Source organism: Pelobates fuscus, chromosome 10 (genome assembly GCF_036172605.1).
Source record: "Pelobates fuscus isolate aPelFus1 chromosome 10, aPelFus1.pri, whole genome shotgun sequence".
Taxonomy (NCBI): Eukaryota; Metazoa; Chordata; class Amphibia; order Anura; family Pelobatidae; genus Pelobates; species Pelobates fuscus.
In genome coordinates this window covers 15,374,385-15,388,156 of record NC_086326.1, presented here as the reverse complement: position 1 = coordinate 15,388,156, position 13,772 = coordinate 15,374,385, and the positions used below count along the sequence as shown (strand labels likewise).

At 39.8% G+C, this 13,772-nt stretch overlaps 1 protein-coding gene across 1 annotated transcript in view; it reads left to right on the top strand.

Moving 5' to 3' along the window:
* The window catches only part of FBXW4 (F-box and WD repeat domain containing 4), a 150,290-nt gene that overhangs the window by 126,137 nt on the left and 10,381 nt on the right, over nucleotides 1–13,772 (top strand). The window contains exon 7 of the mRNA XM_063433570.1: nucleotides 9,277–9,417. Coding sequence (XP_063289640.1) covers nucleotides 9,277–9,417 — 141 coding nt within the window. The remainder of the gene's footprint in view (nucleotides 1–9,276; nucleotides 9,418–13,772) is intronic.

Sequence of the window (13,772 nt, the reverse complement as noted above, 5' to 3'; positions counted from 1 at the left end):
CAATTTACAGAGCAGGAGATAAAATCTTCTAAAGTTCTAAATAGTAGTTTGTTCTAAATGTATCTGTCATTTCTTTAAATGGTTGTCAGTAGGCCAGGAATTGGCCTAAACAATACCTCAGTAATACTTGGTCTACAGTCCATAAAATAAATGTCCCTCATGGATTATAATACTCCTGATCATTCAGTAATAGAATGTAAGCTTCCATAATCAGAGCCATCCTTTCCTTTTGTCCCAGTCTGTCTAAACGTGTAACGTCACCAGTGATTTGTATGTTGTGTCTGGCCGTTGTATAGCAGAGCATGTTAGATGTGATAGTGAATGAGTGATAATGGAACCAGCAGAAGAAGGTGCCCAGAGGGATCGGCACTGTTGTAGATTATTTATAAGTGATTACAGGTAAGACTTCGAGGTATACATAGGAGGAGAGGCACACATTTCTGTCTGGTGTGAGCTTGGCAGAAGAATGACAGCTATGTTATTGTTGTGGAAGTGAAGGCAGAGCTTCTTAATTGTTCTCTTTGTGGTGGTTGGTTACCTTCAGGAGATGTCGAAAATGATGGTGAGGGCTTTCTTTTGAAGTTAAACACATGACAAATTTGGCTTTTAATCTGCTATCCTGTTTCATCTGCCACTCTATAAGAAGCAGGAAGAATGGAGGAGATAAGGGCGCAAGCTTTGTTCAAGAATCTCACTTCTCCACCTTTGATATATTACGTACAACAAATCGTCATGGTAGAACTACTCAAACTGCTAGACTGGGATACGGCCGATAGTTAGTGTAGGTAAACACAAGAGGCCTTTAATACTGAGTTGTTCTCGTTCAGAAAATATCGACGTTGATTTCTAACATATCATTATCCTACTCAGACGGATTGTTCGAGTGTATTTTGGCCATAGCTTTTAAAAACATAAAATATTGCAATTATTTTTCAGATCCCCATTAATCTATTAACATTTTTTTTTTACCATTTAGTTATTCAGGTCAAAGTGTGGGATTTGAATATACAGAGCAACTCAATGAAATGTACATTGTTGGAAATTCAAAAGAAGATTTAAAATGTCAAATCAGAATAGTCAAATTGGAAAATGTTTGTGCATTGTGAATTCACGCTGATTTCACTTTGAACTCACACTTTAATAAAATATAATGGTAATCATGAATGTTTTGCTGTATTACATGCATTCCAACATTGGGAGGTATGTAATCGGAACGGGTAAGTAAGCCTTCTCATTGGTGTCACCAGTTGCAGAAGCAAGTTGAATCCCAGGTATGTCTTCCTACTGTCAAATATTGATCCACCTTTGACCTACAGGACCATGCAGAGAGGGCTACTGTAGTTATTTCTGCATGGTCCTAGTAGCCGTTGCAAAGCACAAGCGAGTCTAATGATGCTCTCGCACTTAGACTTGGTTTCCTTTCTGGAAAAGGAATAATGATTATGCATACAGTTCTGCAACTGTTCTTAGGTTCACATACTATGGATTAATTGTGCGTGTGCTTTTAATTATTTTCTCCAGTGTCCACATCGATAGAACGAGACTCCTAAATTACAGTCGTCGTCCTCTGTCCACGACGGCAGAAGATCTTGAGCAATAGGTTAAATCAGTTTGTCTAGCTTTTGAATGTTGGCTGCACACAATTAGAAGCCCTATTTGCAGGACTGAAAGCTGTTAATAATGTGATAAAACGACCGCTATAATCTTTTCATGCGGGAATGGGGCCATATAAAAGTCGTATGCAGGCTCCAGACCTTAAGTTGGGCATCAATTATTTTCAGTGTACATTTGTTTAGAACTATAGAATATGTTAATGCTTTTTCAAATTAAAATTGTTTAAAACATGAAAAATTAAAATAGGATCAATGTACAGAATAAATTAGTTAACTGAATTTACAAATAGGAGCTGTACTGGACAATTATACCCAACTTTAAAAAATAAAATAAAAAATTGCTGATCCTTCAACTTCATAATAGTAGGAGACTGCATTCGGCCATTCCCACGGGAAAACAAAATAACTCAACACACAGCCATTAATGTCTAAGCCGATCACTGCCTTGCTAAAGAAGCTGAAAGTAAAGGTGATGGACTGGCCATGCATGTCTCCAGGCCTAAACCCTATGTAGCATCTGTGGGGCATCCTCAAACGGAAGGTGGGGGACCGCAAGGTCTCTAATCTCCACCAGCTCCGTGATGTTGTCATGGAGGAGTGGAAGAGGACTCCAGTGGCAACCTGTGAAGCTCTGGTGAACTCCATGCCCATGAGGGCTAAGGCAGTGCTGGAATATAATGGTGGCCACACAAAATATTGCCACTTTGGGCCTTACTCACTTTTGTTGCCAACCTTGAACTAATACATTTTGGACTTTTAAAACCCGATACCGGTGCTGATACCGGTTTGCAAAGATGGATACTACTAGCCATGATATGGTAGCACCCAGTTATTAAGATACTTTAAAGCGTGAGTGCAAGAGCAATTTTTCTCATATATATATATAATTAAAGGTTTAATCCAAGCATCATAACCTGTATAGCCCGCTGTAGTGGTTGTGATGGCAGGACTACTCTGGCCTGGTTCCCTGGTAATGGGGAAAACTTGCTGGGCGATGTGGATCCCGTTCTGCAGAACTGTCCATTCAGATAACTGCCAAAGAATGGCACACAGTGTATGACAATGTGCCAGCCCGGAATTCTTAATCTGGCTAGTGACGCTAATGACAATGCTGAAGGTTGATTTACACCTCCAGAAGCAGAGGGGCTCAACTTTCATGTCGAAACACTGCACATGCAGACATCAGGCACCATGACCACTTCAAATCACTGAAGTGGTCATGGTGCTTGGAGTAGCTCTTTGATAACACCGCAAATGGTGCAGTCACTCAGAAAGATACAAAATCCAATCTCTAAAATATATACTCTCAACTGAAAAAAGAAGAAAATAATTAAGCATGTATTTTGAAAATATCCCCTCGAAACACCCTAAACCCTATGTAACTCTGTCCCCTGAAGAATATTGAGTGGCAGTGACTGGGCAGCTAGTTTCAATATTATGCTGCTCCATTGAATTGTACATTGCCACAGAACATGAAGGGGAACATGGTAATAGCCGTAGGCTGTACTCTTAAAATGTTTATAGTCCTGGGCACCGCGATACATCATTTACCTAATTTATATTACTGTTGATTTTACACATTTTCATTTTCCATTTCTAAACCTGATGAAGAATGCCCGTCTAAGGAAGCATATGCGATGGGCACCTCCAAACATCTTGCTGAAATCAACAAAGCCAGTATGTTGAGAAAGTGAAATCGCAATAGCCAGCACCCCCCTGGTTAGGTTTTGGGAGATTAGTTAATGCACTTGATGTTAAAGCTTGCCCATCATGCTCCCATGGGGGGCTGTCGCTAGGGTCGTCTAGTTTGTGTAAATGGTTGCTGGGGACTTGGCATCAAAGGTTGATGTTGCAGCCCACAGTCACGGTCACGGAGGGAATTACACAGTGACAATGAAATTGTTATTCTACATAATCTGCTCTTTGGATAGCTACTGGGAGAGACAGGCCGGCCCCAGCATGCAGTCAGGGCTGTGATCACAGAAGCGTGCTGGCTACAAAGATCGTACGGGCCTTCGCCTTCTGATCTGGGAACACCAGCGCTTTAAACGCTAATCTGCTTTATCAGCTATTTCTCTGGCACAAAGGTGTTTACTTATTTTAACATCTCTCAGGACTCTATTTCTTCTTTTGTGTGGTCTTTGTCCCCAACAAGGTTTTAGCCCAGATTACAGATGGAGTTAAGGCATTTTGCATGGTGTCTCAGATCTGTGACACTGGATCAGGGAGCAGAGAATAACAAAATGAATCTCATGTCGGAATCCATTCTTCAGGTTTTAAAAATTCTTGGTTGCAACTTATTTAAAGAGCAGGTGCTTTTGCGCCATTGTCTTGCATACAAGGGGAGCAGTTAAATTATTGAGGCGATGGCGAGATGAGTTATTTGGTTTCATTTTTCCACTAAGTAGCTGTGCTTTGGAGTAATAGAGGTCACTTCGATGCTGTTCCCAAGGATTACAAAATGCTGATTAGTTCTCGCTATGCCATGCTATTAAAGGGTAGACCTGAATTAGCCCAGCGACACATTCCAGCATATTGTAATGAACTCACACATTCATAATGCTGCTTACGGCTCATATATGTTAAGAATGAGTCAGCAACACATTATTCACCATTTGCTTTTGTTCACTTTCTTTAGATTTCTGCACAAAAAAAAGTGTTTTAATACTGATCTGGCCCGCTTGCCACTTAGCCTGTTTTATGTATTTCAGCAGATTAACTTGTTATTGTACAATTGTTGTTGCAAGTGTCCTATAACACATGTCAGTCTATATGGATGTATATATATTCATAGTGTGAAATCACTTTATAAATATATATTTCATGGAATTAATCCCAATGGAGTTGTCTATATTATTCTTTAGCACATATCATGATCTATGTACCACCCTCTGTTACATCCTCATATTTAGTGTTCAACAGCTTTGCAGCAGTAAACCTGACATTAATGCATCTTTAAATTGCAAGAAACATGTTCAGTAATCAGTCAACGAAAATCAGATTTTATGGTCATGTTCTGATTTACATTTTCAGCAAAATAAATGATTATTAGTACAACGTGAAGTAAGTGAACTCAAAGCCGCTACACTAGCCTTGGCAGTCCTTCGCCAGATTACTGTTTGCTGATTGGAACCAAGACCCTACTGATTTCTCCTAAGATTAATATCGATTAGCTTCAGGTCTCCGTTACACCCAGTCCGAACCTCTGCATCGGCTGCTGGGTTCCATTGTCATACTGAGTAGAGTAACAAGCATTCTTTATTAAAAATTGAATTCCTGATAAGGTAATTAAGGATATTTTTTCGGACTGTTTTCAAATCAGGAGCAATCACTGGATTTTGTTATGCCAGCATATTTCAGATTTTACTGGGGACACATATCAGAACTATTTTCAGCAGAATTTGACTTTGTTGCTGCACTTCAAGATGCATATCGCTCAAGAATTTCCGTTTAAATTAACCATATAATTGGTTATTCACCATTCTAATCTATTTCTATTTTATACACAAAAGATGCTCAGTAACCGACTGTGGGAGTTACATCTGTGCTGTACCGATCCTGTAAATCAGTCAAGTGCAACTACAAGCGTTTTTATTAATTTTATTTTATTTTGAAAATATGTTTACCTTTGTAGATCATCACGTCTGACATTGTATCCATCAAATTACCTGTTAAAATGATTTAGTAAATAACGAACAACATTTACAATTTTTATGACTTTTTTTATATGGAGACTGGTTTCACTTTTTTTTTACCCCAACCAAAATATGAATTTCCAACCATTGAAAGCTTGTATTACTTTCCTGGAGAGACCTGTCAATCTGTCAATGTTAGTTTTCTGAAACATGACAAGTAATGAAGCTAGTTTAAAACCATGTCATATCATATTATGTAATTACGGATGTAATCGCATATTGAAGACATGACACAGATTGTTAAAGAACATAACCGTTTCGTTACTGAACAATTCCACAACTTAGGCCTCAATTTAATATTGTTCCAAAGATTTACTATTTTTGGATAAACTTTAAAAAAAAAAAAATCAACATATTCAATTATTCAAACATGTTTGCCCCATATATATTCCTACAATTTGTTTTTCTTTTTTGTTGTTTACATATATCAATATATTAAATATCAAAATATTACAAAATTTAAATATTTATCAGAATATGAAATAATTTTAAAAGTGTATCCAAAAATATTAAATTATTTGTAAAGCTTACCCAACAATATGAAATTGAGGCCATTGTTAGAAGTAAATGCTGTTTTATTGTTAACACTGGTTTCTGTCTCAAAACCTGTGCCACTTGGTATGCCTCATCTAGAGTAGAAGTGTCTAATTTATTTTTTTACTACAATACCAATCCTGCTTTGATATATTTTAAATGTGTGTTAAATTGTTATTCCCTTGCTAGCTGTTAATTTTTATGTGTAATTTTACTCTGTGTATTTTTATATTATTTGTATATATTAATAAAAAAATACACTTATTATGGCGTTACATATAATATATATATTTTATTTAACATTATTTTTTAAATTTTATAGATGCAGGGAGGCTGCCTGTCAGTTCAGGCAGTCCCCCTGCAGGCAGCACTTTGGACACCTATTGCGGCCATGTGACCGCTCTTTCAGAGCGATCACATGGCCCGCGGGGGTCTAATTTGCTGAGGGGGGACTGTCTGGGCTGTCAGACAGTCCCCCCAGCCCGGGAGGAACACCGCCGGCGGGGGAACTGCGGCAATTGGGTAAGTAACTAGTTACGTCCACGGTCCTTAAGGACCGTTTTTGTCGGACATGCCTAGTAAGTTCTCGGTCGGGAAGGGGTTAATTGTTCTGGAAAGAAACTTCTTAATGTATGATACAATAATTATAAACCTGAAGCAGTCCAGGAGATGTGATCACTCTACCATGAACACAGCTTTGGGATCTCCCCTTGAAGAACCCGTGGCAAAATGCGCGTCAGGGATGATGTTAGTCTTTACACAAGACCCAGCACACTCACCTATCCAATAAACAGCAACTTAAATGTGGACAAATTTTATTAGTTTTTTTTAAAACACCTAATCTAGGCAAAAATAATGGGGGTTTAGTTACATTATATGATCATACATTGCATAAGCCTGCCACAATGTCAATGTACCCCATCTTTGGCAGGTCCTATTCTAACAAACTAATGTCTGCTGTTATGAGATTAACCCACTTACTTGGGGGAAAAAATCCATCTGGGGCTCTCTGCAGTACAAGGCTAAATAGGGACCTGAGATGAGGCACTTGTTACAGGGAGGGGTGCAAAACCAAGCAGTTGGTTAGACTCCCAAATATATATATATATATACCAGGGGGCTGCACTCACCTGAATATGCATAAATGGGGTGCTGCTGGGTGCCAATTTATACAATACACAAGATCCAGTGCACTCACCTATCCACTAAACAGCATCTTGACAGATTTTTTTAGTTTTTTTTTTAAAGCACCTAATCTAGGCAAAAATAATGGGGGTTTAGTTACATTAAATGATCATACATTGCATAAGCCTGCCACAATGTCAATGTACCCCATCTTTGGTACATCATATTATCATACATCGCATAAGCCTGCCACAATGTCAATGTACCCCATCTTTGGTACATCATATTATCATACATTGCATAAGCCTGCCACAATGTCAATGTACCCCATCTTTGGTACATCATATGATCCTACATTGCATAAGCCTGCCACAACGTCAATGTACCCCATCTTTGGTACATCATATTATCATACATTGCATAAGCCTGCCACAACGTCAATGTACCCCATCTTTGGTACATCATATTATCATACATTGCATAAGCCTGCCACAACGTCAATGTACCCCATCTTTGGTACATCATATGATCCTACATTGCCTAAGCCTGCTACAACGTCAATGTACCCCATCTTTGGTACATCATATTATCATACATTGCATAAGCCTGCCACAACGTCAATGTACCCCATCTTTGGTACATCATATTATCATACATTGCATAAGCCTGCCGCAACGTCAATGTACCCCATCTTTGGTACATCATATGATCATACATTGCATAAGCCTGCTACAACTTCAATGTACCCCATCTTTGGTACATCATATGATCCTACATTGCATAAGCCTGCCACAACGTCAATGTACCCCATCTTTGGTACATCATATGATCATACATTGCATAAGCCTGCCACAACGTCAATGTACCCCATCTTTGGTACATCATATGATCATACATTGCATAAGCCTGCCACAACGTCAATGTACCCCATCTTTGGTACATCATATTATCATACATTGCATAAGCCTGCCACAACGTCAATGTACCCCATCTTTGGTACATCATATGATCATACATTGCATAAGCCTGCCACAATGTCAATGTACCCCATCTTTGGTACATCATATGATCCTACATTGCCTAAGCGTGCCGCAATGTCAATGTACCCCATCTTTGGTACATCATATGATCATACATTGCATAAGCCTGCCACAACGTCAATGTACCCCATCTTTGGTACATCATATGATCATACATTGCATAAGCCTGCCACAACCTCAATGTACCCCATCTTTGGTACATCATATGATCCTACATTGCATAAGCCTGCCGCAATGTCAATGTACCCCATCTTTGGTACATCATATTATCATACATTGCATAAGCCTGCCACAACGTCAATGTACCCCATCTTTGGTACATCATATGATCATACATTGCATAAGCCTGCACAACGTCAATGTACCCCATCTTTGATTTTGGTCTTATTGACTTACTTTGTAAATGGATTCCTAGCACACTATGTATTTGTTTTATCAATACTATGGTTTCATTATGTGTATATAGTTTCACAGTTTATGCTAGCTGGGTGTGGGTTGTCAGGGGGGCGCCCACCAATTCACAGTGTTAGGGTTTTCACTATCACCCACCTGCGTATAGCTGTAAAGATTATATATACACTGTGGTTTTTAGTAACCCTTATGAATAATTGTGTAGTAGGCATAACTTGTTTTTTTCCTTTGTGCTCACTTGTGCCATTACAGAGATAACATATTCTGAAGCACAATGATCCCACCCATAAGGGCAGTCCAGATCCGAAATGTTCCCTCTGCACGAGAGATACAGCAACCCCAGACGATCATTTCGCCCTTCGTTGGGCCTCGTCAGTGAGGTGTAGCTGATGCCTCTCTAGGCACAGTGAGCACGTGTTTTTTTTTTTTTAGTTTTTTTTTAAGAATTAAATAAAAATTAAGCTTTATTTATACAGCGTAGAAGTCGTCCTTGGATTGCTATCATTTGAATTGCACTACATTCATTTGTAGAACAACACTAGGCTCAGGGTATTCTACAACCCTGGATTGCAGGTGATTGTTGATTTTTGTTTGATGTATTTATCTATATATTTATTGGGGCGACTGCTGATGCAGTGAGACAATTTAATGTTTTCATGGTTGGGCTAAAAAAAGTAAAACATTCTTTAAAAATAATAATTAATTAAGAAAATCAATCAATATGCAAAATTTAAAAACTGTGAAATGAAAATGTGATGAGTTGGTGATAACAAAGTACAAACATTTAGTGATTTTGAATATTTTAATTTGTTTCCTTTCTCTGTAATTTATGTGCTTATTCTTCTTACTGTCTTTTAGCGGACAGCTGATGACCTGCCTTGGAACAGATTTCAGAAGAGGTGCTGGGGTGCTGGATGTCTGTTACGAGACCCCAAATACTTTGTTATCCTGTGGATATGACACATATATAAGATACTGGGACATCAGAACTAGCACACGGTAAATCACCTTGCCCTATTAGATCACGTTAACAATGTGCATATCTTTTGATACAATACACTATTTATATCCACAAAGTAGTCCTGTTTAAATCTGGAATTTTTATAATCAATATAATGTAAGCTAGAAACATTATGCTATGCGGAGATATCGGATGTTGTCTATAAAATATGGATCAAAGTGGTGGTCAAAAACTGACATTCTAAATATCTGCAATATAGATATGACAAGAGTCCAACAAAGCTATACATGTTATGAAGTAAAAATAAACCAACACTGAATTAGAAATTATCACAACCCCAGTGGAAATCTGGACTTAGTAACAGCATTAAAAGCTAAGGTTTGGCCAGATCCCCCCACAAAAGGAAATAGTTTTATTACACCAAAAGACGTGTATGCAACAGGCTGAAAATTGCTCAGTTATGGAATGAGGGATCACACTCCCAAAAAGCAATTACAAAATGATTTTAAAATACCTTTTAATTATGGGCTCTGGCAGTGATCCACAATAGATCAGCTTTGTCGGAGCTTATTCCGCCTGACACTTATAGCTGGAGAGATATTATAGACTGAGAACATTGTTTCATTTTTTTAAACCATCTTTCATTTATCGATTTGAGATTTTTTTTCAATCTCTTTAGCCAACTCGCTTCAATATTTTTAAAGTGATGAGAACTTAATTGTAAAAGTTCAGATCAGAACTGTCTAACTTTGAGGTTTAATTGAGCTTGAAGAAAAAAAAAGTATTTCTCACCAATGCTGCATATTGTTCAACCGTGGCCAATAGTTCTGCTTTCAATTAAGCTACTGTGATCTCAAACCACATCTTTTCGAGGAAATAACTACACAGTCTGCACGTAGACCTCATCTAACATTTTATGCACCAGTGCAGGCTGTGGAATGCAACATGTTTGTAATATTCAAATACTCCACCATGACACCACCCCAAAATCAGGCACAATTGTCCCCAAGACAATCTATTCTTTTGCCCATGTTTAGGCCACAGCCATTCCATAGAATGTATAAGAAAGTAACACTGTATCAAGCGATCCTGTTTACTATGTGCTAGTGGAACCTGTCATTTTAATGCCTCTTGTTACAAACTACATTTGAATTTTTACTTTCAGTATATATGTAATCAGCCTCAGACGATATATACAATACTCCAAATCTCTTTCACTATTTCTATATTTTAATTTATAATGAACTAATGGGCACTAGTAACTTGACCCTGTAAAATAAGATTTAACTCACCTGGAATCCAGAGCTGGATGAAGTTCTCCTTGATGTGCTCTACTCCCCGTCCATCGTCACGCCATGTTACTACTTCCCTCTTTGAGATCCAATCAGATGCTTTTCTTAGAGAAGCATTTGATTGCACCAATCTCACAGTCTCAGAGCACATGCTTACTCCCCAAGGAGGGGAGGGTGGGGGTGTTTGTGATTAACAAAACCCCAAAAAACTAATGTAAGCAATGTAGGGGGAGGAGGGATCGCAGGAGGGAGGTAGGGGTCATAACAGACTTCTCCTCGTAGGCATTCTCACAGTTCTGTCTGAAATAGTAGAAGCTGACTATATCTTTCACCAACACAGTGTGTGCTGACAGCAGATTTCAATTTTTGCACAGAATTAACATTAGGCAGTCAAAACATCTGGAACAAAGTTCTGGGTTTCCTAAGACATGTGTGGTAGGGTGGGGGAGGCACTGTTAATCAGACCCCAGGTGTGACATGGTACTTACTGTTGGAATAGATTCCGGCCTTGTCCAGGAAACCTACAGCTTGGTGTAGTGGTTGTGTTGCCTAAAGTATCTTGGCACTGTCGCCAGATTTTATGTCAAACCATTTAGAAGTGACTTGACAAGTTAACATCTCTGTATTAACTGTTTCAATTTCGTTCAAGCTGGACAACCTTGATAGACTGAGAGAGTTAGCTAATCCTACCCCAATACTCTCCGCTTATCACCTCTGGCCGGAATTGACATTGATACAATGCAGCTGAAGAGGGAAAGTTTAGACAACTTAATCACTACAGCGAGTCCAGCAGACAATGCTCCAGCTTCCATGTGGAACCCAGCAAGCATCTAGGGATGGCCATGTACACGCTAGTCTTTTGTATGCAGGAGTGATGAAAGATAAGGCTGCTAAGTATCTTTCCTTGCCTGTCTGCAGTGTATCTCTGATGTTTCTCTTTTTTATTGCCATGACTTCAATGGGACATTAATGAGTCCAATAAACCACCCTCTTCTACCCCAGTATAACGTCTGAACCTTTATTTTCTCGTCACCTATGGTGGACCATGTCCCCTGTTCTAGGGTGGACCTCAGTTGTTCTAGCTGTAGCTGAGCTGCACATTTTTGACTCTGTGTGCAATTGGTATGGTTGTGTTTCCTTTATCTTACATGCAGCTGCTAGTCCTTAAGTGAACCCACCGAGCCATTACTTGTGATGTCACAGTTTCCTCTGTTTTATCCAGACATTTTCAGTATGGTGGTATCTTTATAGTTCACTTCCAGCTGCCATTACGGCTGCAGATTGTGCTAAAGAGAATATAATGGACGTTGTCACCCAGTCAAAATTAACATTACATCACTTATGTCCATTTCTTTTGTTTATTTAAATAACTGGTTCTAATATTAGTAGATCATTCTATTCTCTTACCTCTCCTCCAGCAACCTATCGGTTCATACACAACAATAAAGAACAAACAATTATTTATCTTTGACATTTTAGCAGTCTGTTTAGAATTTCTAATTTTACACTTAGAACCTACTGGTAAATTAAAATCAGTCTTTAACATAAAATACATAATTGGGGGGCGGGGCCGGGCCGCCGAGCTGAACGATCGCAGGACAGATCAGCTCCTGCAAACCACGATCTATTAAGCCTGGAAATCGTGACTTTCAATAACTTAAATGACCACCAACTGCGACCCTTGGTGTGAAAGGGCCACCGGTACCGAGGAGAGGCTTGCTCCCTGAGTTCTAGTCCCTCGGAGGAGAGATCTCTGCTGCCTCAGACGAGACCTTGCCCGGCGGTGAGTGGAGTGGACGGCCGCTGCTCCACTATCCTGCCTATCGGTGCCCGACAGACACGCTGAACCTTTGCGGACCCGGTCCTGATTTCCCCCCCCCCCCCCCTGTGGACTGAGGGGGTGATCCCGGTCCTCACCCCACTACATAGGCCCAAGGCCCAAATCAAGATGGCTGCCATACATGGGCCTGCTTCTCGGCAAGTTACCTCACAGCCTACTCCCCTTGTGAAAACTCGTGCTCACAACTTTGGGCGAAGCTACAATTAAGCAGACAACCTCGTGCCTATCAAACTGCCGAAGGAAGCTGCGTGGAGCGACCTCTACTGTATGTCCCCCACGTGGTGTCGTGGAGGTGTAGATGCAGATGGACGGCGCAAACTGCGCACTAATCTCGACGGCACAACCCCCAAGCCAGCTGCCTCTTACCTGGATCGCAAACCGCCCTGTTGGCAATTATCCCGCAGATCGAGGAATCTGAATAAGCGGTGCCGGATGCCTGAACCTGAAAGGCCAAACGCTACAGCACCAGCAACCGGTCAGGACTGGCCTTTGAAAAACACCCTATCAGAGCAGGCAGCGGCTGTGGATCATTGGAGCGACCTGCTCAAGTTTGCTGGACTCTGGTGGCCCAGTGGTCGCGCCTCACCCTCAAAGGGCATCAGCTGAGTGAGCTAAAGACAATCTCTACCGCGACACTAGCTTAACTATTCCTTTTGTCTTACCCTACAAACTGAATCACAAACAGTGTTTGCAGTATCCTAATCAATTGCCTCCAGTGGCAGTAATAGCCTGATAATTCTCTCTTGCTCTATACGCTTCTGAGTTTTACCATTGCTGTAACCCCCACCAGTGCATAGGAAAAGCTTTAAATCATTAATCATTATATTTTTAGTAGGTATCAATCCCATGCACAGTGGGATAATTATCTTAACTATGAGCCACCCTTATTGGTTACCACGCCTCGCTATCTCCCATTATAATTAAAAAAAATTGTGCAGTATCTCAGACAGGCATAATGTACTCTTGTTAACATTCACTTAAGTTTTACTATGCAATGTCTTTGTTACTATGTGAATTCCGCAACGCACAACAAAAATAAAGAATTTAAAAAAAAAATACACAATTGCAAAAAAAATAAAAAAGTAAAAGGTGCAAGAAACCGTGCCATTAACCTCTACTATCTCTCCTACACCTTATGTAATACAGCGTGTGTTTTAACAGGTGCACACATTACATCACAAGAATTACCATTGTTTATCAAGGTCCAGTGTATTGATTGGCTGTCCACTCAGTATACTGTCATTGTGACTGCACATAATGT